Below are 27,230 nucleotides of genomic sequence, written 5' to 3'. Positions count from 1 at the left end.
AAGGTGAATGTTTAGACAGCATCCACTTCAACACAACTTCTTGGTGAAAATGGAGCAGGCTTCTTAAATAATGAAAGGAAGTTCATTACATTCGGTCTTTTTTTTTTTACGAGACTAAAGACTTCTAAAAGCCATGAATTATGTGTCTCACTGGACTATGTAACCACTGATATTTAGATCAACACAATTTAGCCAATTTAAAGGTCGATACTCACATTAATCAATGAAACGGGAATTCAGAATATCCTTTCAATATCAAAACTTCCATATCATCGCTCAAAAACAAATGTTAGCACACCAATAAACCTTGAACTTTATAGGAAAATTTTCTCAACAACTGTTCATTTTGCAATATGAATCATATGCTGCTTGAACGAGCTAATTAAACGGCCAAAAGGTTACAAATAAAATAAAGGAACAAAATTTCCAGTAACCTACTAACTAATCTCATGACAGTTGATTTGAATGCGCGCCCCAATTCTTCCACAAACACAACCAGCGATCCAGCCATATAAAATACAAATACAAGTTCGTAGTGGATCTAATATCGCCATGGTCCGAACAGGTTCTCATCTCTTCCCCGAGCTGCAGAATTTTAACAACTGACAGTCAAGCGACTTGAACTAAACTACGCTGAAGTAGTCACCTTCCTCCTGACAATTCTCTTCCTCCGTGCCTTGGGAGGAGGTGCTTCCCCATCGTCTGCCACAGAATCACCACTCCTCTGTTTCACGCCAAGAAGACCAAGGCCAGAAACAATTGCATTCTTTGAAATAAACCATTTCGAATTGGACTGAGAAACAGCTTCAGAAGGCCTGTTGTAAGCCTTCAAGACGCTGTCCGACTGAACCAGTGGATCTGCTTCCACCCCAAGCCAAGCCAGTCTTGACGTCTCTCCTAATTGAACATTCAAAATCCTGCAGATTTTGGAACAAAAGTTCAATGGACATAAATTGGACAATAAATAGAATCATTTCCCTCATGAACACTGGCTTAAATTTGTTAGATATCACAATCAGCATAGGAATGCCCCACAACAAAACAATGTTGAATTTTAACATAGAGAACCATAGAACCAAGACAATTTCAACCACCTTGAATAACAATTAAACAGTATTTTGCGCTCCAATTCTCAATGCTAGTTCTCCGCATTGTAAAACCATGGAATTCAAGCATGGATGACATGAAATGCCAAAAACTATGAGCAGAGCTAGGAATGGGAGTAAAACTACCCTCAAAAATTAAAACATGCTCCCAATGCAAGCAGGGAGTGGGGAGAGAAACACGAGATAGAATAACCCTGCAAATCACATGTTTTTTATTCTTTTCTTTTTCCTCCAGGAATCATATGAAAAAGTGAAAAAATACCCTCTACTCTGCATGGTCAGCTAGCAAACAAATTCAACGTATAATTAAATAGCAATCAACTGCCAGGTTTATACTGATGACTGCTTCAGTGGGAAGAGAGACAGACCTCAAAGCTGTGCTAAAAAACAGTGCCACTCCAATAACATCAAAATGGTTTATCAAAGCTCTATCAATTCCACATAACAGCTGATAACGCAGGTTTGCATAAAGTCCAAGGAAAGCACCATAACCAAGGGCATTTGAACTCACGGTAGGGACTGTCACAGATAACCTGCAAAATGGAATGAATAATTTCCAAAACCTAGTTTAGATCTAGAAAATTGGCAAAAAGAAGAAGAAGAAGCCTTGGTGGCTTAACCAAAATTAAAAAAAACAGTTGAAATAACAAAAAGGGAAGAATATAATGAAAATTTGTCTTACCTTTCCTCCTTTTTGCTGGCACAAAGTTTTGATAGAACACCTTGGGCTGCTCCAGCAGTTAATCCTACCATACAAAGCTCTGCAGCCTTGTAAAAGAACGAGTGGATTCTTTTTTGGATGTCAAATTCTCTAAGCGGGTAACTCTTTTCAAATATATTGTTTGGAAGCTTTTGCAATGTGTTCTGCAGATCAAACTGAAATGTGTTTCCATACGAACGACAAGGAGCAAGTGACCAAATAACAATTGCATTGCAGGCTGATACTGTGAGTACATTAATAAGTGCCATATCCCATTCCTGCTTTATCCTATATTACAGGAAAGCAAAATATATTGAATCAATATATCAGACAATATGTTTGACCAATGTCCCTTCCTTAAAACAGCTAGAGACAGCCAAAAAAGCACCTGTCCTTCCGATTTTTCAACTCCCACCAAACAGAGCAACCAATTGTAGATACCTGCTCAAAAAGTAATCTATACAAAAAGGCAGGATCTGCAATCATCCTGTGCAACAGAAGATGATTACGTAAGAAACTGTAGGATAATTAGCCATGCACAGTTACCTTAATATTCAACATGACCAACCAATTTAACATGTACTTGTCAGGGAATTATTGAAGGATGGATGAAAACAGATTAGGCCAAACCATGATATTCAGCATGATGCCATATAGATATATTCAAATGATAATAAATCCTTGCAATATTTAGCATCTGTTATGTATGTTGGTGCTAGCAGAAGGTAAAGACAAGCAATGTGAAACTGCAAGTACCCCATGAACTTTCTAAATAAATGTAACTAAAGCGTTTCTATACACAAGAAAAGACACCGAAGAAATTTTTTAAAGTTTTGATTCTTGAAATTGCAAACAGCTTACTCTTACGAGCAATTTCCCTTAATTGTAAATAAGGTATTGAGAGGATTTGACAGATCTTTCTATGGTACATGTATGTGGAGATCATGGTTTTAAATAGCAGTAATAGCTGCATAACATAATGAAACGAGCGTGCAATGGCAGCAGCTGCAACAGCCATGACTTTTTTTCAAGCTACACAATCTTATCTGATGTCATATTTTGCATTTTAAAGCCCTTAATCATTATTTTAAAAAAATTAATGTATTTAGGATCCTACAAAACTTAGAAACTTACTAACCTTATAGAGCCCTGCAACCAATAGCAGTCTTGGGGCCACGACTGCCATTATGTGACAGTAGCAATCTGCAGCGAATGTGATTGTTATTTCAACCACTATAGCGATGCGTAAATAGCCGCAACCACTATTAAAGACCACAGCAAAGAACCTCCTTTGCCCCCCATGCAGACTAATCAATTGCTAAGCTGCATGGAGAAGTTGTACCCACTTTGGAAGCTCATGGCATTGGTCTAGGGCCAGGGCTTTTAATATTTTTGTGCTTAGTCATGCCCATGGTAGACTGGTAGTTATTCAGCAGTAGTTATTTATTAGATTATAAGTATTTTTTGGTTTCAGCAAGCTTATTGGTGTTAAGACTTACAAGGATTTAAATAATTGGTAACCCAAATTTGGGTAATTGGTGTAGAGTTTAATTTAATTTCTATAATTTATATTGCCTCTTCATGTCCCTCTCTATTAAGAATTTACATATGATTAATGAAAAAATTTAGGGAAAAGAAGAGGTGCTTGCACATGATTAACCTACAGAAAGCATGTGAAAGAGTACCTAGGGAACTTCCATGATTGATTTTTTTTTTTTTTTTTTTTGGTAAAAGATACTCACCTCCCCTAAGGTTAGGCAAAAAGACAAAGACCTCCCCTAAGGTTTCAAAAATCCCAGAGACCTCCCTTGAGGTTTGTCAAAAATGACACAAACCTCCCCTGAGGTTTCAAAAATGTCACAGACCTCTCCTGAAGTTTACCAAAAAAGACACAGATCTCCCCTAAAAGAACTTGTCTTTTTAGCAAAATACAAGGGGAAGTTTTGTCTTTTTGATAAGCCTCAGGGACGGTCCCAGGGATTTGTGAAACCTCAGGGGAGGTCCCTAAAATTTTTGAAATCTTAGGGGAGATCATTGCCTTTTTGTCAAGCCTCAGGGGTCTTTTGCCCTTTTTTTTCCGCCCAAGGGGGGGGGGGGGGGGAGGGCAGATATATACCATGGGCCAAGAGATAATGAGCAGACTACATTATGACAATAATGGACACCAATCACACTAGATGTACATCAAATTTCTCCTTTGAATCCTTACCTCTTTGCCTCAGCTGCCAATGAACTTAGTAGAGACATCCAAAAACGGAGTAGTGTACGATCTCTTAATTAATGAAACTAAAGGTGGAACAGAATCATAGTAGGAATTATGAATGAAGTTTTAACATCTCGACGTTTTGAGATAAATATAGGGAAGATAGGATACACAAAATGTAATATTAGTCATTTGACGAAAAAAAAAAAAATAAGTTCTCTATATATATAAAAAAAAAAAAAGATCTCATGAAATGAGAAGAATGTACACAAGAAAGAGAAAATATGAAACTTGATGTCAAGAAATTCTAAGCACTAGTAGATTTCAATGCCTTGGATCTAATATGAAAATGTGATTAGTAAAGTTAAAGCAAGTTGGGTAAAATGGATTTTAATACTTCTATAGTGTTGTTAATCAAGAAAAACCATTAAAATTAAAATGAAAGTTCTATAGGACAACTATAAAACTATGCTATAAAAATGTGGTTCAACTAAAAAGCATCCAGCCCAAAAAAGTAAAAGTAGCAAAAAGGAGAACACTAAGATAGATAAGTGGTATAACTAAAAAATTGACTTAAGGAGTGCACAATTCCATGGTAAGCCAGGTATAGCACATCTAGAATATAAAGGGAAGGGAATTAAGGTGGTTGGTTGCAACATACACCAAATAACGCAATAGTGAGAAGAGGCAAGTTAGGGCTTGTTAAGTAGTGGAAACAATTTTTTGTCTTCTTTTTTCAGTTTCCCAATGAAATACATAAAAAATAAATAAAAAATTAAAAAAATAAAAAAGGGTTAACTAACTCTCAATTATACAACATTTGTATAAAAAATAATAAATAATAAAAAGTTTTGCCACTATTCGCTCGTAAAAACAGCTTTTTTTTCCATTTCTAATTTTTCAAGTAGTTACAAAATGTCACCTTGTTCTCCAATTTTCTAGATTTATATAGAAATGTTGAAAAATATTTTTTTATTGTTTTCCAAATTGCCAATTTCTTACCCTGTGTTTGGGAGCATCAAACTCGGATCGTGGATTTGAACTTGTGTGGAATTAGACAAAATAAATAATAAAATTGCATTGAGTTTCATCCAAATCCACATAAATCCAAATCCAAGCCCCCAAACACTACATTATATAATTTTTGAAAAATTGAAAAACAAGTTATCTTTTCTTATGTAATTATTTTGAATCGAGAAAGAAAAAATGAAAAACTTGTGCTTAAAACTATTTAGCACAACTAAACTAACCTTTCTATTTCTGCCTTTTCAATATGAATCTTGGAAAATTAAAAAAATAAGCAGGAATTTTTTTAATTCTTAGGAAAACTAAAATTGAAGATGGGAACTGTTTTCGACAACTAATCAGGCCTTTCATTGATGTGGGAGGGAGGGGGCAGAGTAGACCTAGAATAATTAATTAAGGATTTATCTTTTATAGAAAGAGAAATTTATTGGAAAAAGAGAGAAGACAATGGAAGAAAATAAGAAATCTTCCTAAAAGAAACTAAAAAAGCTTACAATAAAGCCCTCCTCCAATCCCCCTAAAGATCTGAGTGTATCATTCCCTGAAAAAAAAAAAACAAAAAAACAAAAACAAAAACCAAAAGAACCACCAAAAAAAAAAAAAAACAAAAAGGCAAAAAGGAAGCCAGGAAAATACCTCTATCCTAAAGCAAAGTAAGAGGGTTTTTCCCTAAAAATCCTGGCATTCCTTTCGGTTCACAAAGTCCAAAAGAGGGCAAAGACAGTGCATCTCCACAAGGACACTCCTTTCTTGCTACTTCCAAAACCTCCACAGCACACTATCAAGAAAGTATCAACGGTCCAAGGAACCACCATGAACTACCAAAAACTGAAGATAGAAGGACTCAAAGCTACTCAGCCGCCAACAACGGAGAAACAAGTGATCGGTGGTTTCGTTCAACTTGGAGCACATGAAGCAGATATCCAGACTAACAGCCTTAAAAAGGTCTCCTCAGCTGCAACAAGTCCTTGGTATTTAGCCTAAAGAAGTCCAAATGAAAGCTCTGTTGGCCTTACAAGGCTTAACATCCTGTTTTGATGCTAACAAACAAGTGGAACTTAACATATTTGGTTGAGGAATGATATTTCAGGAATTAAGAATGAGAATACAAAGTAAAATGATCACAAAGATTAGTCAAAGCATTGATGCAAAGATGATATCTATTAAAGCTTGAAGATCATGAGTGTGTGGATGTCAAAGAGAAAGTGCTAAAAAGCTTAAAGCTTGAAGAAAAGAGAACCAAAGAAAAGCAAAGCAAGAAAGCCAAAGAAAAGCAAAGCAAGAGAGCTCAAAAGACAAGCATAAAGACTGAAGCGCCAAGTATGTCCAAAGTCTTAGAAGTCTTTATGTAAGTGCTTCATATTTTTAAATATCTTTTGAAATATTTTTAAAGCTCTTTAAGATACAAATATTTAAAGACCAGTTCTTGAAAAACCCTTGAAAATGATTTTAAAAAGTTATATTTAAATCTTTCAAATAACTAAAGTTTAAAAATCAAAAATGAAAATATTTGGAAAAAGAATGGACTAGTCAGCCGACTGACCAGAACACACTAAGATTGGCCAACCGATTGACAAACACCAAGAATGAATAAAACTGCTCAACCGACTGACAGTTTGAATTGGAATTAGTCGACCGACTGACAATCTGGTCTGTCCAGCTGACTGATCATTTTGAACGTGATTAAGTCAGCCGACTAACAATTTATTGGAATTAATTTTTAGACAGACAGAATGTTTTTAGCCGCCTGTCCAGCAGACCAACTCTGCAAAATGAACTACCCAGTCGCCTGTCCAGCCGACTGACTCCATGAGATTTTAAATTTTGAACCTCAATGGGAAAATTCTAAAAATTAGTTTTTTAAATATGAACGTTATAAAAACTTGGTGGACACTCCAAGTAACTTGGGGAACAAGAAAATTAATCCTAAAATGTCTATAAATACTCCCTTAACCCCAGGAAATTAATAACCAAGGCAATCAAATAGCATTCTTATATTCAAACTCTCAATCTCTCTCAAAGTTCTCTATTACTCATACTCCATATGGGAGATATCTTTTGAATTGCTGCTGAATCACAAGTCTAAGGTTCTAATACTGAGTTTTCTCAATCACAAAAGAACCCTTGGTGATCTCTTTACTTGAGCTTCAATTCTATTTCATCTTGATATTTAAATTCTTGAAGTACATAATACTGAATTTGTACTAATCTGCTCTGTTTGAGAGTGTTCTTGTACGCACCGTTTACTTCGTATTTTTTGTAGTTCTTGGACGATTCGAGGTGTTCGGATCGTTGACCAAGCATGGGGTATCGCTTGGAGAGGTACAGCTCTAGCCTAATTGAAGGAGTGACCGAGGGAGGGATATCACTTGGAGAGGCGGGTTCTAGCCTACTGAAGGAGAGTGTAACGGTGTAGTTCCGCCCGGAAAAGAACTGGTTTAGTGGAATCCTTTGGTGGTTTTCCAAAGGCGAGGACGTAAGCTGGGGATAAGCCAAACCTTGTAAAAACCCGGTCTCACTCTCTTTCCCTGTACTCTTTAATTTCCAGTATATATATAAATTGCGTGGATGTTTTAACTTATTAATCATATATACTACGTAATTTGGAAATTAAGTAAACTTATGTTTAATTTTGATTTGGGATTGCGAAAATTGAAAGGGAGTACGTTGATTGGTTAACACCCAAAGAAAAATTAACTAAGAGTTCATTTAAATTCTGAGTTATTGGGAATTTGAGTTGTTGTTTGCATTAAAGAAATAATTTTCATTACTACCAGGCTTGAATCAAACTTTCATATATATATATATATAGGGCTGCAAACAAACATAAGTTGAATTCTTGTAAAAAGCTGAATCTTATATCTTGGTTTGAATATTGTGGTTGATTGGAAAATTGATTGGTTTGGTTGATTAGTTGGTTACTTGATTGATTAAATAATTGTGTGGTTGTGAATTGTATAAAGACTTGAGTATTTGTTGTGTATTGAATAAATCAACAAGAAGTCAAGAATTCATTAAAAGAAGTAAAGGAGGTTAAAGATTCTTAAAAAGAATTAAAAGAAAATTTTTAAATCCAATTCACCCCCTCCCCCTCTTGGGACTACACCTTTGTTTTCAAGCTTTGACATTGAAAGGAACTTTCATTTTCCAGATGAAATTATTAAAGGGGAAACAGCAAGGACCCGAGGCTTTCATGAGTTGAGGAAAGATTTTGCAGAAATTGAGCCAGATGTGTCCCCTACTCAAATCCTCAATTTATCTCTCACACTGAGAGAAACAAGAATCCAGCACTCTCAACAAAATGGTCAGATCATCTACCTCTCTCTCGTTGAGATTTGCAAAGAAACCGAAATCCCAAGAGAGAGAGCACCCTCCAAGCAGTAGAAAACATTAATTAAGGAATTGTGCAAGCTAGACAATCTAAAGAGATGAGGATAAAAAGACTAATGAAACCTCTACCACCCAAATATCTTCCCAGAATCAAAAGCAACCAAAAGTGTTAGCTTTTGTGTAAGTTAACTTGTTGCTGGGCTGGGCTAGAAGGTTGGCAGCCCCCTGGGTTGTCCAAAAGTTGGGATTGGGCCTTAGTCATCTGATTGTGGCCCATTTCACTCACGTAGAAGCCCGCTCAAGGAAGGAATTAAGACTTGAGTTCTTACCTGATTTGAGGAGTAGTTTCCTTTCGGTTATCCCGTGATGGAAGCCCTGATCAACCTTTCCTTTTCCATTGTCCATCCAAGCTCATCTCATTGGCATATCTCCATTTCTAGCAGATCAGAGCTTCAAATCTTGAGAAAATTGATGGTTTTGGTGGCGAAGAGTGCTGGTGCCATTGCTTATTTACAAGGCAAACATTAAGAGAGCTGCAGTCAATGCAGTGCATAGAGTGGCTCGAGTTCACAATGTTTTCAGTTGTTGAATCACCTCTGACCATCCTCCAGAACTTTGTCCACCCCAACGCCTCCTTTTTATGTGGCACGCAAACCATCTCCACAGCTCCCTTGGCCAGGATATTCTCTAGCAAAATGTAGCAATCAAAAACAATAGCTCGCAGTCAAGCATCACGAAGTGGTTTAGAGCCCTGAAAGTTCTCACCCAAGGGCCTGCTGATCTTGCGAAGAGAAAAAGTCATACCTCCCTTGAAAGCCCTTGCATCTCCTCCTCTGAAAGGGAGATGGAGAAGAAACCATGTTTGGCCTTCCAAGTGATGACAAGGAGTATATCCGTTTTTCTTCCATAGTAAAACGTTTATTGTTTATGAAGAGGGTATAAATTCCCACGAAACCAGGAAAGGCCATTACCAAGGAGAACAACTTACAATTCAAAAGAATCCAAGGCAATTAAGATTTGACAACAACCAACTCTCAGATGTTATTGCCATAAACCGCGCAGAATGACAAATGAGAATTCACAAAGCTGATCCCTCCTAGAAGGTTTGGTGGTGATGGTGGTAATTAATTTTCAATCTGCAATATTCTGACTTCTGTTGCAATGTCATGCAACTTCTTCAGTGTTATTCAATAAGTCCGGTTTTGTTTTGCAGCAATCTTCTTCAGGTTTTTATTGATGCAATCACTTTTTTTTTTTCTTGCATATGTTTTGCTGCATATTCTCCTCTTTTTTTCTTGTTTTTGGCAGATGCTTTTTCCAGTTTTTTGCTGTAATTTTCGATATTTTCTATTTTATTGCTTTTTGTGGCTACAATTTCCTTTTACTTTTTATTCCAATTTTTTGGCATTTTTTGGGCTCTTATTGAAGCTTTTTTTTGTAGCAAATTTCTCAATTTTTCAATCTACTTTTTTGAGGATTTTGTTGCAAAGTTTCTCTTATTCTTCTGGAGCTTTTTATGCAGCTTTTTTCATTGCAACCTTTTGCTTCTTTTGTCCTTCTCCTTTGTTGCATTTTTTTTTGCAACTGGGTTGTTTATCGATTTAAGAATGTTTTTCAATTCTACAACTTAGAAACTAGTTTTTAACATCTAGCAAATGAACGCATCATTTTTTACATAGAAAATGAAAACTGGAAAATGGAGATCAAAACCAGAAAAGAAAAACAGAACTGTGTTCTGTAACAAACCACACCCCTATGTGGTTATGGAAAAATGTTCCAAACGCAACTTGGGAACTCCTAAAGCTTAAACCTCAGATGGCATGGTGCTTCAAAAAGCAATAGAAACAAGTCATAGGTTCACAGCCCAGATGGTTCAACCATTTGGCTGACATACTTCTTAAGGGCGATGATAAATACTAGCAAATTGTTTCTATGATGTCACATAAGTGGGAGTCCCATTTATTTTTTTCTAATCAAATTTCTCTTCACGGTGGATAAATGCATTAAAGTGGATTTTAAGACTGAAACATGTACAGTTTATACCAGTAACCCAGACACATCATGATATTTCTTGAATCATCATAAAAATTAAAAAATTTATAAAAACACTAAAACAAAATTTGGAGTGCTATGATAGCTAAAACCTTAAGCACATATATTGGCCAATTCCGGATCATACTGTGATTCTATGTAATCAAGTCAACACAATTAACTTTGTTACATTACCACTTTGCCTAAAAGCTTAAACTGTTAGGTTGTGGGCCAACAATATATCAAGCTTTAATAAACTTTATTTGATTCACTTTTAGGACATAAAGTTATGCGCTTCATGGACTACTCATGCCCATGGCACTATATCATGTAAAACCCGTAATTAGGCTTAGAATTGGAAGGTAACAGCTTCTGCAATTTCCTCAGAATGATGGCAATATAAAGTAGATGATATACATCCCACAGAGTAAACAAGCCACACTTCCAAATCCAAGACCATACTGGCTGAAACCCCATAAAGAGTATCTGAAACAGTGACAAAAAACTGGGATAACAGTTATGCAAATGACTCAAAACTCAAACTTCAATATGATTAGTACGTGTTTGTGTTAATCAATAAGCAGTCATTCACTAGAATTTCAATGAACGCATTCATAATTTTCATAATATATATCATGTCAAAATGTTTTCCTTACATTCTGTAAAATGTTTCAAATTCAATTTGGCAGTGCCAGATGTTTAGTGTAATAAAACATCAATTTCTTGGATGAAAACACTGGAGGCTCCCTACACTTGAAAATTTCTTTTATTGCAATCATCAACAAAAAACCATCTCAAACAATCTCAACTCTCCATCAGTCTTCATGGGAATAAAACTAATATAAATATTTTATAGCATCCTAGATGCATATTAATTATTCATTTTTCTGCTTATGGACAAGTTGTCTAATATAATGCCACAGAAAATTGAAGGAACATAATAAGTTTGTGGCCGCATTAACAATGTGCAGCATAAAGACATGGGGAAAGGCCATACTCTACCTAAAGAACCGTACTCATCCCAGACGCCAACTTGGAGGAAAACCATCAGTTGAAGAGTTCAAATTTCAAGTCTAGAGTACAACTAATGGTAATTACAATTTTGCAATCTTAATTACCACAACTCAATGATGTCACAGAGGGCCTGTACATATAAACATTATGATTGAATTTAACCTATTTCTATTTTTAGACAATAATCTAATCCAGCTGTGTCAAATTAAAAGCCAAAAATATTAGGTTAAATCTAACTGATTTCTACTCTCCATTCTAAAATTGATCTAGAGTATTGAAGGAAATATTAAATAGGAGAAAATTTTGAGGTTGATTGACCTGTATCTTGATTAAAGAGCATATGTTGGAACTGAAGAAATCCACCAGATTATTCAACACAAACCAATAAATGGCGTGACAGATAGACAATTCTAAAGGAGGGGATAGGTCAAAGGGATATAAATTTGCAAGCTCAGCAAAAAGAAAAGTACATCATCTGAGGACAGTTCGGACGGATTTGACCCATTAGCTCAGAAATTTAGTGGAAAATTATTAATTTTTACCTGCCGATAAATGCTCTAGACATCCCTTGAGGAAGAGCACGAGAAATAAACCTCGCGGTAGTTGGCCTAGCATTAATTGCAAGGAACTTTGTCATTTGAGCTGAGCTAACCAAACCCTGGATGGTATATGACAATCAGTAACTCAACATAGCATCCTCAAACAAAGCTAAAAAGCAGAAAAAGCACTTCACCATTTCATAGGCTTGTCGAAGCCCAGCAGGTAAATCCAACATTGTCCTCTGCCATTCATTTAGTACTGCATCTACGAATTTTCGATCAAAAAGCTGGCAAGCAAACAAAGTCCGTCACAACTGCATCTAATATTTTAAATGAATGCACAAGCTCAAGCAGAAGCAGTGTTATAAATAAATGTACATTCATGCATGTGTGCAAACAAGTTTGCCAACCTCTTGAAGAACAATCCGCCTCCTAAACAATCCACCCTCATCTCCTTCATCACCATCATCAAAGTCAAAGTAATCATCATCATCACCATCATCATCACCTCCATCACCACCACCATGATTGATTTTCTTCCCGATATCTCCACCACCTCCCCCAGTAGCAATCTGCAATATTCAAGAAGTAAAACCGCTTTGTTCAGGATTCTAAATGGTAAGTAGTGGAAAAGCCAGCAAAAAACAAAGTTCACATCTTAGATATGAGTAAAAGCTTTAAATTTACTGCCCAGACCCCCTACTCAACAAGTATAGTTGATATCTAAGAATGTGCAAGTCCCTTTATATATTGATATGGTAAAGAATTAGAATAATTAGATATTTACGCATCCAATATACCAGTTTTAGACACAAGATGGACAAAATGATCTCTGGACTGTTTTGGCAGAAACAAGCTTCAAATTGGAAATTGTACCAGCTAGTCCTGCATCAGTAACTGATTTTGTGTCCAATTATTGTGCTTAAAAACCAAGGTTGAGATCTAAGAGACTAAAATTCACATGGAAGTCATATAATTGAACATCAAACAAATGTCAACCCATGAAAACTAATTGAGAATATTGATAACCAGAAAATTTTCAAAAGCAACATCCTATATTCAATAGAGGGTGACCTTAGGAGGAGATCATTAAAAATGTAATCTATGACAACAGTTGAAACCATGTAATAAAACTTCAGGCAATTGGAGTAATGTCAACATATCTAAGGCGATACTCCTTGAAAAGGCTACTAACAAACATTCCATTATTTTGAATCTGACTTTTAACATAAAATTGATTTTTTCAACATGTAAAAAATAATTAAAGAAATGGTAAAAAAAAATTCATCAAAATTGAGAGATAGAAGGCCGAGGTGAAGATTCTTCAATATCATATAGAAAAATAAAATCCAAATCTTCAAAATTCGAAGAAAATTTGACATCTAATCACATATTTTGGTAATTCACATTACATTTCTCCACTACTTAATATAATGCTTTTACAAGTTCATGGAATGTTATTGTAGATTTATGCAAGTAAACAATATTTCCATAGATGAGTTTTGAACTTTTGGCACAATTCACATGGAAAGGCTCATTGCGATAGCCGACAAGTTACATCAGTAAAAAAGACTACCATCTTAATTTTCAAGATTTTAACTGGATTTCCGAAAGTTAATATGTGAGAGCACTAATTAGTAATGAACTGAAAATCAAAAGCATGTCCCAAGATACTCTTCCCAATATCGGCATGCTTAGCTTGTGGGATAAGAAATTCTATTACTAGGAATATTATGCACTAATATCTCAAACTAAAAACTATTCCCAAACCTCAATACTTGTAAACCAAAAGTAGATCAAGAACTAATTACTTACTACCATATCTCTGCATGCAAGCATCTTCATATGAATTACCAACAAATGGTTTTTCATATCACATAAAAGCATTTTATTAACAATCCAAAATTGTCAAGAAATTAATAAATGGATGCATCAAACTTTTTCTAAATCTCTTAGCCATTGACATATAAATGAAAGAATATTGTGACAATCGAAGTCCTTCCTAAAGCATGCTCACCAACAACAATGATATCCCCTAAAAACATTTTATAGGTTCTACAACTGTATTATATTTATACAATAATAGTCAGAAGCACAAGGTGCACTGAGGCATAACGATGCCTTGACCTAGGCCCGAGGAGCAAGGTGAGGCACACAACACACCTCACAAAGCTGAGGTGCATATTTATTAGAATTGTCTATAAAATGCCCAATAAAATGAATTCCTAATCGTACAGACAGTAGCAGTACTATTTGAATTTTAAAATATCAAAAATATTTTTTATTGATAATAAAAGAATAATTCATTAATAGAATAAGAATATAAATCTAAAAGAATAAGAGAGCTCCTTAACAAAGTCTGGAAAATCCAGATAAAAAACACAAAGGAACAAGTAACAACCTACAGGCTAAAGAACAAAAAAGAAAAAAACCATCACGAACTAACACTACAACACATAATGCCAAACACGTTGAATGTCAAAAAAGTTCACCCCCTTAAAATTCCCTTGTCCCACACCAAAGTGAAGCCAAATAATGTATGTTTTTCCCAAACTAGCACATGAGCCGGCTTCTTCCCTAGAAAAATGCGCACATTACACTCCTCCATCAACAACCCCCCAAAAACCTGCAAAAATATACAACATTTCCAAAGCCCCACCCTTTCCTTTGTCCTGCCAAATCCAGAAAAAGTCACTGCCAAAGAATCCTCCACTGTCTTAGAACTCCGACAACATTTGCCTAAAATACCAAGTAGCTTATTCCAAACACTCCAAGCATAGTCACAATGAATGAACAAATGCGATGATGATTCTGAACAATTAAAGCAAAGAACACAATGTCTAAAGATATAGCCTTCAACGGCCTCCTAAGCTACAGCAAGTTATTGGTAGTAATTCTATCAAGTGCAACCAACCGAATAAAAGTCTTAATTTTAAAGGGACTTTGGCCTTCCAAATGAAACTGTAGACCGGAAAAGAAAAATTCGACTTATTCAAAAAATCACAAAAAGATTTACACAAATAAACCCCCGAAGGATCTAGAGACCACGACTGCCTATCCTCCTTTAAAGAAAAACAGCAGTTATTCAACAAGACTAGCAAAGAGGATAGCTCTTCCATCTCCCTATCATTTAATGATATACAGAAGTGGAAATCCCAAGAAGGCAAAGGAGCACCTGAATCAACAACAAAAGAAGAAATGGACTCATCCTGCTCTGAGGTTAGGCAAGAAAGGCGAGGGAAAGATGTGGAAAAAACTACATTCCCCAACCAAGGATATTTCCAAAACCAGGTATTACTACGTCTACCCATCAGGAATTTAATACGGGGAATGAAGAGGGAATAACTCTGACAGATAGCTTTCCACGAACTCTCTAAAGAACATCTAAATCTCAAATTAGTATCCCACCCATTCTCATCTAATCCATACTTACTTTTAAAAACCAAATGCCACAGAGAGGAATTCTTTAGTGGAATCCATCAATGCCATTTAGCCAAAAGGATTGTGTTTTTAGACACGAAATTTCCTATACCCAAACCACCCTCCTGTTTAGACCTACCCACCACTCCCCCAACTAACCAGATGATCCCTACTACCCAATACACGGACCACAAAAAATCCCTCATAATATCCTTAATCTTATTAGCAACCGCCACCGAAATGTTAAAAATCAAAAGGAAATATAAAACTATAAAAGAATACTAGAAATGTAAGCCTAGATAAGAATAATTCTACCATCAAGGGAAAAAAGAGCACCTTTCCACCCATCCAATCTCTAAGAAACCCTTTCCACAAAAAAATCCCAAAAACTAGCAACCCTAGAGTTACCCCCAAAAGGAACCCCAAGTTAGAACAGTGGCCAATCCAAAACACAACAGCCCACTTCTACAGAGAGCTCCCTAACATTCTCAACAGCCATATTAGTAGTCGCAATACCACTCTTACCCATATTAATCTTAAGGCAAGAAACCTTCTCAAAAACGTGAAGGAGACCCAAAATATTCTTAAAGGATGGTCTATGATCCTCTAGAAAAACGATAGTATTATCAGCAAACTGAAGGTTTGAAAGCTTGACCCTCTCTCCCCACTACCAAGCCTTTCACTAAACCTCTATCCAATGCCCTATCCACCATTCTACTCAAAGAATCAACCACTAAAACAAACAAAAATGGGAGCATTGAAAAAATATTCAACACTAGAACATGAAGGGAAGCCTTGGTGCAACGGTAGAGTTGTTACAATGTGACCTGGAGGTCATGGGTTCAAGACATGGAAATAACCTCTTACGAAAATGTAAGGTAAAGCTGTGTACTATAGACCCATCATGGCCCGCTCCTTTCCCAGACCCCGTATATGTGGGAGCATTGTGCACTAAGCTGCCCTCAATACTAGAACATAAATGAATACAATAACACAATTTTCCAATAATATGCTATGCTCACACCATAAATTCCATGGACTAGAAGAAGAAATAAGCATCAGTATGAAACCAAAAAAAAAAAAAAACAGCAAAAGCAGCAGCAAAGGAGCTCTGACTGAGACATTCCAGAAAACAGCACTGGGTGCTCATGCCAGAAATTCCTGATGGTAGAAGAAATGCTGAGATAAAACAGCACGGTTGCCAAATAACACAGCAGAAAAGAAAAATAAAATGGGGGGAAAAATAACATCATAAAAGGGGATCAGAGAAGCTTTGAATGAGACCAGCACAGCAACCCAGAGTCCAGAAGGAGAAGAAAAAGAGGAGAAGATGATTGGGGACTGCAGTGCACAAATTTCAGGAAAAGGAAGCGGAAAATTCTCCAAAAGAAAGAGAGAGAGAGAGAGAGAGCAAAAAATATATATCAGAAGAGGAGGCAAAATCTCTGAGTCAAAGCAGAAATCAGGCCAGAAGAAGAAGAAGAAAGAAGAATGATAGCAGCAGAATAGAAATGTCAGGAAAAAAAAGTAGCAGAAAATCCATAAAAACAGGGAAAAATTGAAATAAAAAAACACATGACAGCAGCTCTATCAAGAGCAACAGAGTAGCAGAATCACTGATTTCTGCCAATCAAGAAGTACAAAAATAGGAGAAATAGACCTGGTCGATCAAGATGAAGAAAAGGTTGAGTTGACCTTCAATCAAAGCTTGAGAGTTAGCATTGAGATTCTAGGACTGGCCTTTGCTGCAGCTCTGCTTGTAATGAAATACTGAGTTTTTGCTTGTGTGTGTGTGCGTCTGCGCGTGTGAGAAAGAGAGAGCTGACTTTGTTTGACATACATTAGATGCAAGATAAAATAGCATATTATCTTGAGCTTTCACCTTTTTCTTACGATCGTACACAGAATCAGATGGCTGAGATTAGAAAAGGAGAGAAAAAATAAATGGTAAATTGCAACAATAGTCCCTACTACGATCCATGTTTCATACTCGGCCCCAAACTTCAATTTGTCTCACCATCAGTCCCAACATTCCAAAAAAGTTTCAATTTCATTCCATTGTCAGTCTCAATTACTGATTTGGACAGAACTCCATGCTAACAACCACTGTGTCCAACCAAATTGCGCCAGTAGTCCCCAAAGGCTGAGTTTCACAATTCTTCTCAACATTCGGTTTTGTATGGAACTTCGTCAATAGTTAGGGCACAAGTACAAAACTTAGCAAATAGTTGGGGAACTAATTGGAGTTTGGTCCAAAATCTTTAGCTAAGATTAATGAGATGAAATTGGAACTATTTTGGAAGTTTGGGACTGATGATGAAACAATTGTAGTTTGGAACATGATAAAACATGGATCAAAGTTTGGAGACTATTGCTGCAATTTATTCAAAAATAAAATATAAGGTAGACATGCATGCAGTGCGCCTCACAGCACCTCTTGAAGGCCACCTCGCCTCCAACCCCTAAGAGGTACAAGACTCATCCTGAGTGCACCTGGTGCCCAGGCACACACTGCTACGAACATACATAACTCATTCAAAATCAGCTCAATCTAAAACATGTCAACAGTCAGCTACATTGACAAATATTCCTAGAATTAGGATAACATCATTATATTATCCTTCAACAAAAGAATATCACCTATATCTATCTATCTATCCATCTATCTAGATTGAAGCTTAAGCCAGAGCAGAGGCACTCAAGTCAGGCAACCAGCAATCACATGAAACACTGTGCCCGGGAAGTACAATTGCAAGACCAAATGAAGGAACTGGTAGTGGCTCGCACGAGCCTGGGAGCATGCAGTTTAATTTGATATAGCAGTTACTTATCACCACATTTTCTGTCTTAACCACAGACCATGGACCCTGGCTCGCCTCCACATTCCCAAATATTGCACTATCACTGTAAGTGTGTGTATGTTGGACTGTTTGCATGCAAACACATGTGCACATGCATGGTCGTATGCATAAAAAATCTTTGTCCCCACTAGTTCTACCAATTAATGTTTTGAAAAGAAAAATATCCCATTGACATTTTGTATCTTACAAATTATATAACTTCAGCAAGCAACTATAGAAGAACAGGATGGATTTAGTATGTGCCAATGCGCATAGGTGCGCATTTGTGCTTATAAACATTGTCCCTACAAATCTACCAATTTAAAAAGTAAAAAACATGTAAGTTTTGAACTGTAATGATGTTCTTGAAGTAAAGAACAGGCCTTCAGTCAATGTTGCCGGAGGTGATGACCGTTGAATAGGATCCCTTTCGAAAAAAATTGTAAAAACAAGTCTTAAGAAAAACAATTTCACTCTCTGTCACACGATGTTGCCTTTTACTCCCCCATCCCTCTCGAATTCTGTAAAAATCTCCAATCCAGGAAATCTCTCTCACAACTTTGTATTTCATAACACCTGCATGCACACATGTCATCACAATAAACCTATTTATCTATTCACTAAATTAATTTAAGACATTTGTTAAATTAATAATTGCTAGAAATATAATTTAAAAATTAATAGAATTAAATAACATAAAATCAAAATTTTAATTAATTACTTATAAAACTTTAACAAGGTAAATACATAAATAAATAATCAATGATAATAATCATTAAAATATTTTTTGAAATTACTTTTTGTAACAGAAAACCCATTATATTGCTTTCTTAATGTAAATGTGCTTATACACACACACACACACACATATTATATATAGACTATTGTAATGTGAGATAGGGAGAGAGAGAGAGAGAGAGAGAGAAAAAAAAGAAAGGAAGAAGGTGGCACATTCTGCACGCACACTTAAACCCTCCCCCCTCCAACCACACACCTTCGCTGCTTTCCCCCCTTTTCTTTCTCCCTCCTCCATTCTTTTCTTTCCCTTTCTTTCTCAGTGCTTCTTCTGTGTGGCGGCACCACCCAACTTCTCCCATATCCCGTTGCCAAGCATTCATCAATCCCTCAGGTTCTCAATACCCCTATTTCAATTATATTGCTAGAACTCTCAACCTTTGCTCCTAACTACAAGTTTGGGGAAGTGAAGATCAAACCCTAGAAGTTCCTGCATTCAATAACAGTATAACAATGTAAGTGGATGAGCTTTATTTCATAAAATTATTGTGTTTCCTGTTTGAATAGTTAAACTGTGATTCTTGTAACTTGTAAGCTTGTGGGCATCCTAGATAATTAATTTTTGTATTCTTTTTACACTAGTATAGTAACATAAAATAATGGGAGAAGTTATGTTCAATTCTAAGCAAGTAAAAAAGTTCTTATCAAATTTACTGTTTTAATATCTTTGAAAAATTAAAATAACAGGTTTATTTCATAAAAAATAATTAATGGATTTGATTTTTAAAACAAGATTTTTTATTGCTCAAATGATGATAATAATATGAAATATGCTCTCTTTTTTTCCCAATTGAGACACTTTTGTATGTTAATAATGTAATGAGATTTTTATCTAATATAAGAGTTTTATACTACCAGTACTTTTATTTCAATAATAGTAACGTAAAAATTTAGGGGTCGTTTGGTACCACTATCAAAAATTAAAGAAGTGAAAACCAGAAATAGAAACTAAAAACTAGAAACCAACAACCTATTTGGTTAACATTTATAAAACTAATAAAAATTAAAAGCATAATTAAAAAAACTCTCATTTTCATCTTTAAATCAACATATTATGAAAATATGATCAAAATAATAAAATTACAAATAATACACATTAAAAAATTACTATAATAAAAATAAAATTTATTATAATTATTTTACTTAATTGTTCTACTTTCAAATTTTACTTTACAATAAAAATTTTATTGGACATGACAATTGAAAAATAGTAAAAGTATTTTGTAATTGGCCTTATTATTTTTCTTTTAAATTTATGTATATTTTCTTTTAATTATATTTAAATTCATATGATCATTTAATTTTGATTTTAATTTTAAAATGTATGAAATGAATAAAATCCAAAAAAACTATTTCTGGATATTAAAATTTCTAAAAACAAGTTGCCAAAAAAATTGAAAACCATCTAGTTTTCAATTTTTTGGCAAACAGCTGAAAATCGGCAACAGAAACAGAAAACTAACAATTGAAACAAACACGTTTCTATAATCTGTTTTTTCCCTGCGGAGAAATAGAAACAAAAAATAGAAAACAACAACAATACCAAGTAGACCCTTATTTTGATGGCTTAAGCTCAATGTAGAACAAGATTAGTAAAAATACTAATAACAACAACAATAAAGACATCCATCCAAAGTGCGCATACATGTAGATATGCACTTTTTGTTATTAACTGTTAGGTGCAGATAGTCTTCTGACTAGCAAGGTTGTTAAAATCAAAATTCTAAAATTCTAAGTGGGATTTTTGGTGGGGTCTAGAGGATCAAATCATAGAATCAGATAAAGAATCATAACCTCCAATGTAAAATAAATATTAAAAAATTATATATGTGGAACTTTATGACAAGTCTTATGACTAAAAACTTGATTAGCAACTTAGTAAGTATAAGAAGTTAAAAATCCAATAAAAAGTTCAAACAATAAAAAGAAGAAAAAGAAGAAGAGCAAGAAAAGAAGGAAAAGAAGTATTAGGAAAACAGTGCCTATTGTTGAGTCTTTTCAAGAAACAGATATGTTTTGAAGCATACATGTGCAGCTCTGCTAGGCCTGCTGGCTTGGCTCTTTTCTTGGCTGCTGCTGATCAAACAACAAGAAAGTCTGTGTTGAAGAGGACTGAGGTGTTCTTGTCGAACACCAAAAAAGGATAAGGACAAAGGACTGAGTTCTTCTCAAACACCAAGAACTCCAGTTGTCAAACACCAAAGAACTGCCAATCAAACAGCAAGACTGGCTGCTGCTGATCGAACACCGGTCACCAGATGGAGGGCTCTCTGGTTGTCGAACAGGAGAGAAATTTAGGTGTAATGAGGTGTATAGGTCTGAGGTGTCGAACTTCTACAGAATCTGCTCATTGATGGGGAGGCTGAGAGTTATTTTGCCCCAGTTTTTGAGGACTTTGGACCAAACATAAACCTTTTGGGGCCTTTGGGCCAAGAAAAACATGCATTAGGCCATATTATTGAAGCCCAAAAAGGCAAAAATAAAAATAAATAAAAATAGGGACCAATCCAGGTAACAAAGTAGGATCCATACAATTCTACTTACATTTTCTACAATTTCAATTCTACAATTCTACTAATTCTCTTTTATGATTCTACCACAATTCTAGTTGATTCTGATTTTTGTTGCAAATTGGATCGTTTGGGTGAATGTGGACCATAGAATCGAACGATTCTAGGATCCAGATCGCTATTTTAATAACCATGCTGATTAGTGATCCTGGGATAAGCAGTACCTAACAGCTCTGACCTTCTATTTCTTTCTGTGAGTGGATGATAAAGTTATTTTAATAAAATTATCCCTATTTTAAGAAGCCTAAAATTAGTTTACGCAAATTTATCTGAAGGTTCACTTTTAAAAATTATATTTGATAATGATTATCTCTCTGAAATTAAATGTGAGTTTGAAAAACTGACAAGAACTATGCTATTTTTAAAAAATTGTTCTTATGTAATTATACTATGTTTTGAGGATAGACCTAGTAGTCTAACCTGCCGCAAAGATCCTAGAGTGCAAGGACCTTTATCCGCCTCATTTATTTTGATATATCTAATATTATGATATTCTGATTATGGGTCCTATCTATACACGTATGACTCTGATTCTGTTTGTTCTGTTCTGTTTCTGTTAATCTAGCAGATTTGTGTGTCCAACAGGTTCTGTACTCAAAGCATTAGTATGTACATTGATCTAAGAATATTATGATTTATGAGATATCTAAATTCCATATGCCAATGATGAGATTAAATTGGTTTTTTGAGATAATGGCAGAGTTTTCAAAAATTATATTTTTTAAGCATGCTTTAGCTCTTGTTATTTCTAACATCAATTCACTAAGCTTTGTCTCATCCCAATCATTTACTTTTTGCAGAATAGGTTGTTTTAGCTCCCTTCCACTCCTGACACTAGTAGAGAGATCAAACTACACTGTTTCCAGCATTTTTTTATTTTTATTTTTTTTACTTTTGGGTCATTTTTCTTTAAATACTTGGACTTTGTTGGGACTCTTTTGATCAAATTGGTAGGAATTTTGTTGATTTTTGATATTGTATATAAGACACTTACAAATTGGATTTTTTCCCCTTTATTTAGTACTTTGTTATGTTATTTTTGGGAGGATGTCTTCTAATTATTAATATCTGTTTTAGGCTTGAAAGTTGGATTTTCCTTGTAGTCCATCCTGACTCAGTTAAGTGCGACCCACTGGGGCAGGGTGTAACAAGATCCTTCCTAATCTCTCTTTCATTCTCATGATTACTTTTTCATGAAATTCTCTGTAGTTGTGTACCAAACCCCAAGTTCTCTTTTGGCTCAAAAGACAGATTCAAAGTTCTTTCTCTCTCTAATTGAAGTAACAAGGCTAGTTGCCGTAAACCTAACAAGGGGGGAAAAACACGAGAGAGAGAGAGAGAGAGAGAGAGAGAGAGAGATCAAAATGGAAAGTGGATCACTTGCTTGTCAGAATTCCTCTTAAAAGGAGTTTGTTGAGAATGTTAATTATATATTTCTTTTTAGTCTGTAAATTTTCCTTTCCTTTCTTCATTTTTTTATTATTATGAGTTGCATTTTATTTATATTTTGACATAAACTTATATTTTACATATTTTTAATAATGAAAAAAATTGCATATTGTTACGTCTACTCCCATTGAAGAAAACCCTAGGTCCAACCTGAAGGAGATGAAAATCTCGTTTGAACTAAACCAACCATTTTCTACATTTTCTTTTGGTAGAATTTCATCATCAAAAGCAAAAAAAAAATGAAAATTAATATTACACAAAGGACAGCCCTCCAGTCACGCAGCAAATCACTCAAGGAGATGCTCCCAAAAACACCTAAAGAAAAAGCCCAAAGAGAAGTTCAAAAAACAATTGTCCGAAATAAAAGCCGTAGTAAACTGATCCAAAAAATATTATCATTCCTTTCACCCACATGTACGTAATCCATTTCTAAATTGTCATCTGCACACCCAGAAACTTAATAAATCCAACTCTATAGCACTACACAAGCCACAAACGCACCAACTATTACCAAGTCATATCATGGGACATGCTAAGCCATTCTCAAAGATTTTCAGAGAATTAATGGAATCTAGCAATTAAGGAAGCATGCAAGGTACAAGGGTATAGATAATGAATTGAGAAGTGAACATGTAACATAAACAACAACAACAACAAAACCAAGCCTTTAGTCCCAATAGGTGGGGTCGGCAATATGAATCTTTTTCCGCCAATTTATGCAATCATGGACCATTTCTTTTGAAAGATTCAAGGATATTAAATTCTTACTCACTATCTCCTCCCAAATTATTTTACTACCCCTACCCCTTCTACTGCCCCCCCACAATAACTAACTCACTCTTCCTCATTTGTGCACTATGTGGCCTACATTGCAAGTGTCCATACCATCTAAGTCGTCTCTCTCTTATCTTATCTTCTATAGGAGTTACACCTAACTTACCATGAATATATTCATTCATTAATTTATCTTTCAATGTTATACCACTCATCCATCTAAGCATTCTCATCTCAGCAACTTTTATTTTTTGGATATTATGTTTCTTCATCGCCCAACATTCCGATCCATATAGCATAGTTGGTCTTATAGCTGTCCTATAAAACTTCCCTTTCAATTTTAAGGGTATTCTACGATCACAAAACACACTTGAAGCATTTCTCCATTTTACCCAACCTACTTTAACTTTATACATTACATCATCTTCAATTTCTCCTTCAACTTGCATAATAGATCCAAGGTATCGAAATCTACAAGTACTATTTATTTCTTCATCATTAAGTTTAACTTTGTCTCCAATATTCCTCCTATCATTGCTAAAATTATATTTCATATATTTTGTCTTATTTCTACTTATCCTAAAGCCTCTAGATTCCAAAACTTCTCTCCATAATTCTAACTCAGCCTCTATTCCATCCCTAATTTCATCAATTAATACAATATCATGTGCAAACAACATATATCATGGAACCTCCTTTTGAATACTCTTAGTCAATTGGTCCATCACTAAAACAAAAACATAAGGACTCAAAGAAAATCCTTGATATACACCTATGGTGATTGGAAATTCTCTAATTTCTCCATCTATAGCCCTTACACTAGTCATTACTCCATCATACATATCCTTAATGACATCAGTATACCTACTACATACACCCTTTTTTTTCTAAAACCCACCATAGAACTTTCCTAGGTATTCTATCATATGCTTTCTCAAGATCAATAAATATCATATGCAAGCCCCTCTTCTTTTCCCTAAACTTTTCCATTAATCTTCTTAAAATATATATAGCTTCGGTGGTAGATCTCCTACACATAAAACCAAATTGATTTTCTAAGACCTTCGTTTCTAACCTTAATCTTTGTTCAACTACCATTTCTCATAGTTTCATCGTATGACTCATAAGTTTAATTCCACGATAGTTATTACAATTTTGAATATACCCTTTATTTTTGTATATAGGTATTAAAGTATTTTTCCTCCATTCATCTGGCATTTCTTAGTTTTTATAATTATATTAAATAAATTAGTTAACCATATCATTCCGTTATTACCTAAGCATGTCAAAACTTCAATTGGGATGTTATCTAGTCCCATAACTTTACCATTTTTTATCTTTTTTAGTACAAACTTAACTTCATTAACTCTAATTTTGCGAATAAATCTCATATTTTAGTCTTTTCCTCATTTGACAATTCTAAGTTTAAGCCTTCTATTTGGTTTTCATTAAATTTACTAAAGTAACTTCGCCATTTTCTTTAATGTCTTTGTCCTTAATCAAGACAATATCATCCTCACTTTTTATACATTTTACATTTCCTAAGTTCTTACTCTTCCTTTCTCTAACTTTACCAAGTCTAAATATATCTCTTTCCCCTTCTTTTGTATCTAATCTATCATACAAACTATTAAATGATCTGTATTTAACTTCACTAACGGCATTTTTTTGCATCTTTTCTTACCTCCTTATTTTTTTCAAAGTTATTCCTATTTCTACATTTTTGCTACGTTTTATATCAAATTCTTTTTGCCTTTATGGCTTTTTGTACATCTTTGTCTCACCACCAACTTTCTTTACTATTTAAGAATCTTCCCTTTGATTCAACTAAAATCTCTTTTACTATCTTTTTAATAGAGCTAGCTAATTTACTCCAAAAAGTATTTGTATCTATCTCATCCTCTATAGTTCAATCTCCATCTTTGATCACTTTACTATTAAATTTTATTATATTTTCTTCTTTTAGGTTCCACCACCTAGTTCTCTTACCCTTATTTATTTTATCCTTTTTCTTCCATTTTTTAATACATATATCTAACACTAAGATTCTATATTGTGTGGTTAGACTTTCACCTAGAATACTCTTTTTTTTCCCCAAGAGAAGGGTGAAAAAAGACAAAACACATTCTTTAAAAGAAACTTATTACTTAAAACAAATTTGAAGTATTTTTTTTTTTCATTTCATCTCATTCTTTAATCAAAAAACAGACTGCAACAGCTCCAAAATTCTGCAAATTTGCATCAGGCAACTTCACACACAGTTAACTATAAAAGTGATTTTGACACCTCTCTTCATGCATATTCAATTTTTAACTAACAGTATCTTAAATTAGCCTAGAAGCATGCGCCCAACAAGAAGTAATATTCTCAAAACCTCCTTCAAATCTCTCCAAATTCCAAGTCTTATAAAAAATAAAAAATAAAAATAAAAAAACAGCAAAGCAAGTATAAACGTCAATACAAAAGAACAGTTACAACTCCGAACCAAGTAAGTTAAATTAATCACGATAATACAAACACCTACAATATTTCCATTTTAACCATCAGAAGCATGCCCCTAACATCAAAAAATAAATATTTCAAAGCCCACAACTCTAATGCTTCGCCTGGCAGCTGAAACATGCGAATGGGAGAAGAAATCAAGATTTGAATATATAAATATTCACTCAAATCCCCAATTGAGCAATCCCTAATTCAAGAACTTAGGGCGACTTTATCCTCTATCGGGAAATCAAAACAATATAACGCCTGTAATTCAACCTTCCATTACTCCTTTTTATATTCTCTCAGCAACCAAACCAAGGTAAAAGTTCCAAAGCGAAAACTAAAATAAAAATTTCGAGAAGAAAATACTAACCTCGGGACTAGAACTCGACTGCTTCTGTGACACATCGAGCTTCGATTTCTCCAACGTCACAGCCCCAAACGCTCCGTACTTCCCCTTCATAATAGGAGCCATTCCAGACGAAGAAGAAGAAGAAGAAGAAGCCGTTTGTGATGCCGAAGAGTCGGACGACAAAGGCTGCGGCGACGAAATAAAGCACCGTTCCAGCACAGCTACAGGGTCACTGTCCACCAGAGCCCATGACGAAGCTTTCACCATCAGACCCCGGCATAGCTCACCGGCGACCGGCGAAAACACCCGCTGCCGCGAACGGAGTCGGCGAAGCGGCAAACAGGGTTTCGACGGGTTTAGGGGTTTGGGAGGGTTGATGGGCACGAATTGAACGGTTTGAAACACTGTGTTCGACATTTCCTTTCCTTTCCTTTGGGGTTCGTTCAGAGGCGCATAGAACAGCGAGGGACGAGGAAGACGATGGGAAAGCTTCAGCCGGTTCGGTTGCGTTCTCTCTCTCTTGAATTTTAGAGAGAGAGTAAAGAGAGAGAAGGCAGGATCGGACTGTTAGTGCTTTAATAACTCCCAATGGTCAGG

The 27,230-nt window shown here is 35.1% G+C and overlaps 1 protein-coding gene across 1 annotated transcript; it reads right to left on the bottom strand.

Moving 5' to 3' along the window:
- Nucleotides 1-289: 289 nt before the first annotated feature.
- On the bottom strand, nt 290-27,230 carry LOC131163778 (protein RETICULATA-RELATED 1, chloroplastic). The gene is made up of 8 exons (XM_058120518.1): nt 26,655-27,230; nt 12,360-12,521; nt 12,144-12,236; nt 11,953-12,068; nt 2,195-2,293; nt 1,789-2,094; nt 1,475-1,639; nt 290-917 (listed from the first exon to the last, which is right to left on the bottom strand). The coding sequence occupies exons 1-8, from the start codon at nt 27,048-27,050 to the stop codon at nt 629-631; spliced, it is 1,626 nt and encodes a 541-aa protein (XP_057976501.1). The 5' UTR covers nt 27,051-27,230; the 3' UTR covers nt 290-628.

Source organism: Malania oleifera, chromosome 9 (assembly GCF_029873635.1).
Source record: "Malania oleifera isolate guangnan ecotype guangnan chromosome 9, ASM2987363v1, whole genome shotgun sequence".
NCBI classification, from domain to species: Eukaryota; Viridiplantae; Streptophyta; class Magnoliopsida; order Santalales; family Ximeniaceae; genus Malania; species Malania oleifera.
The sequence above is the reverse complement of the archived record's forward strand: the minus strand, read 5'-3'. Positions and strand labels throughout refer to the sequence as shown.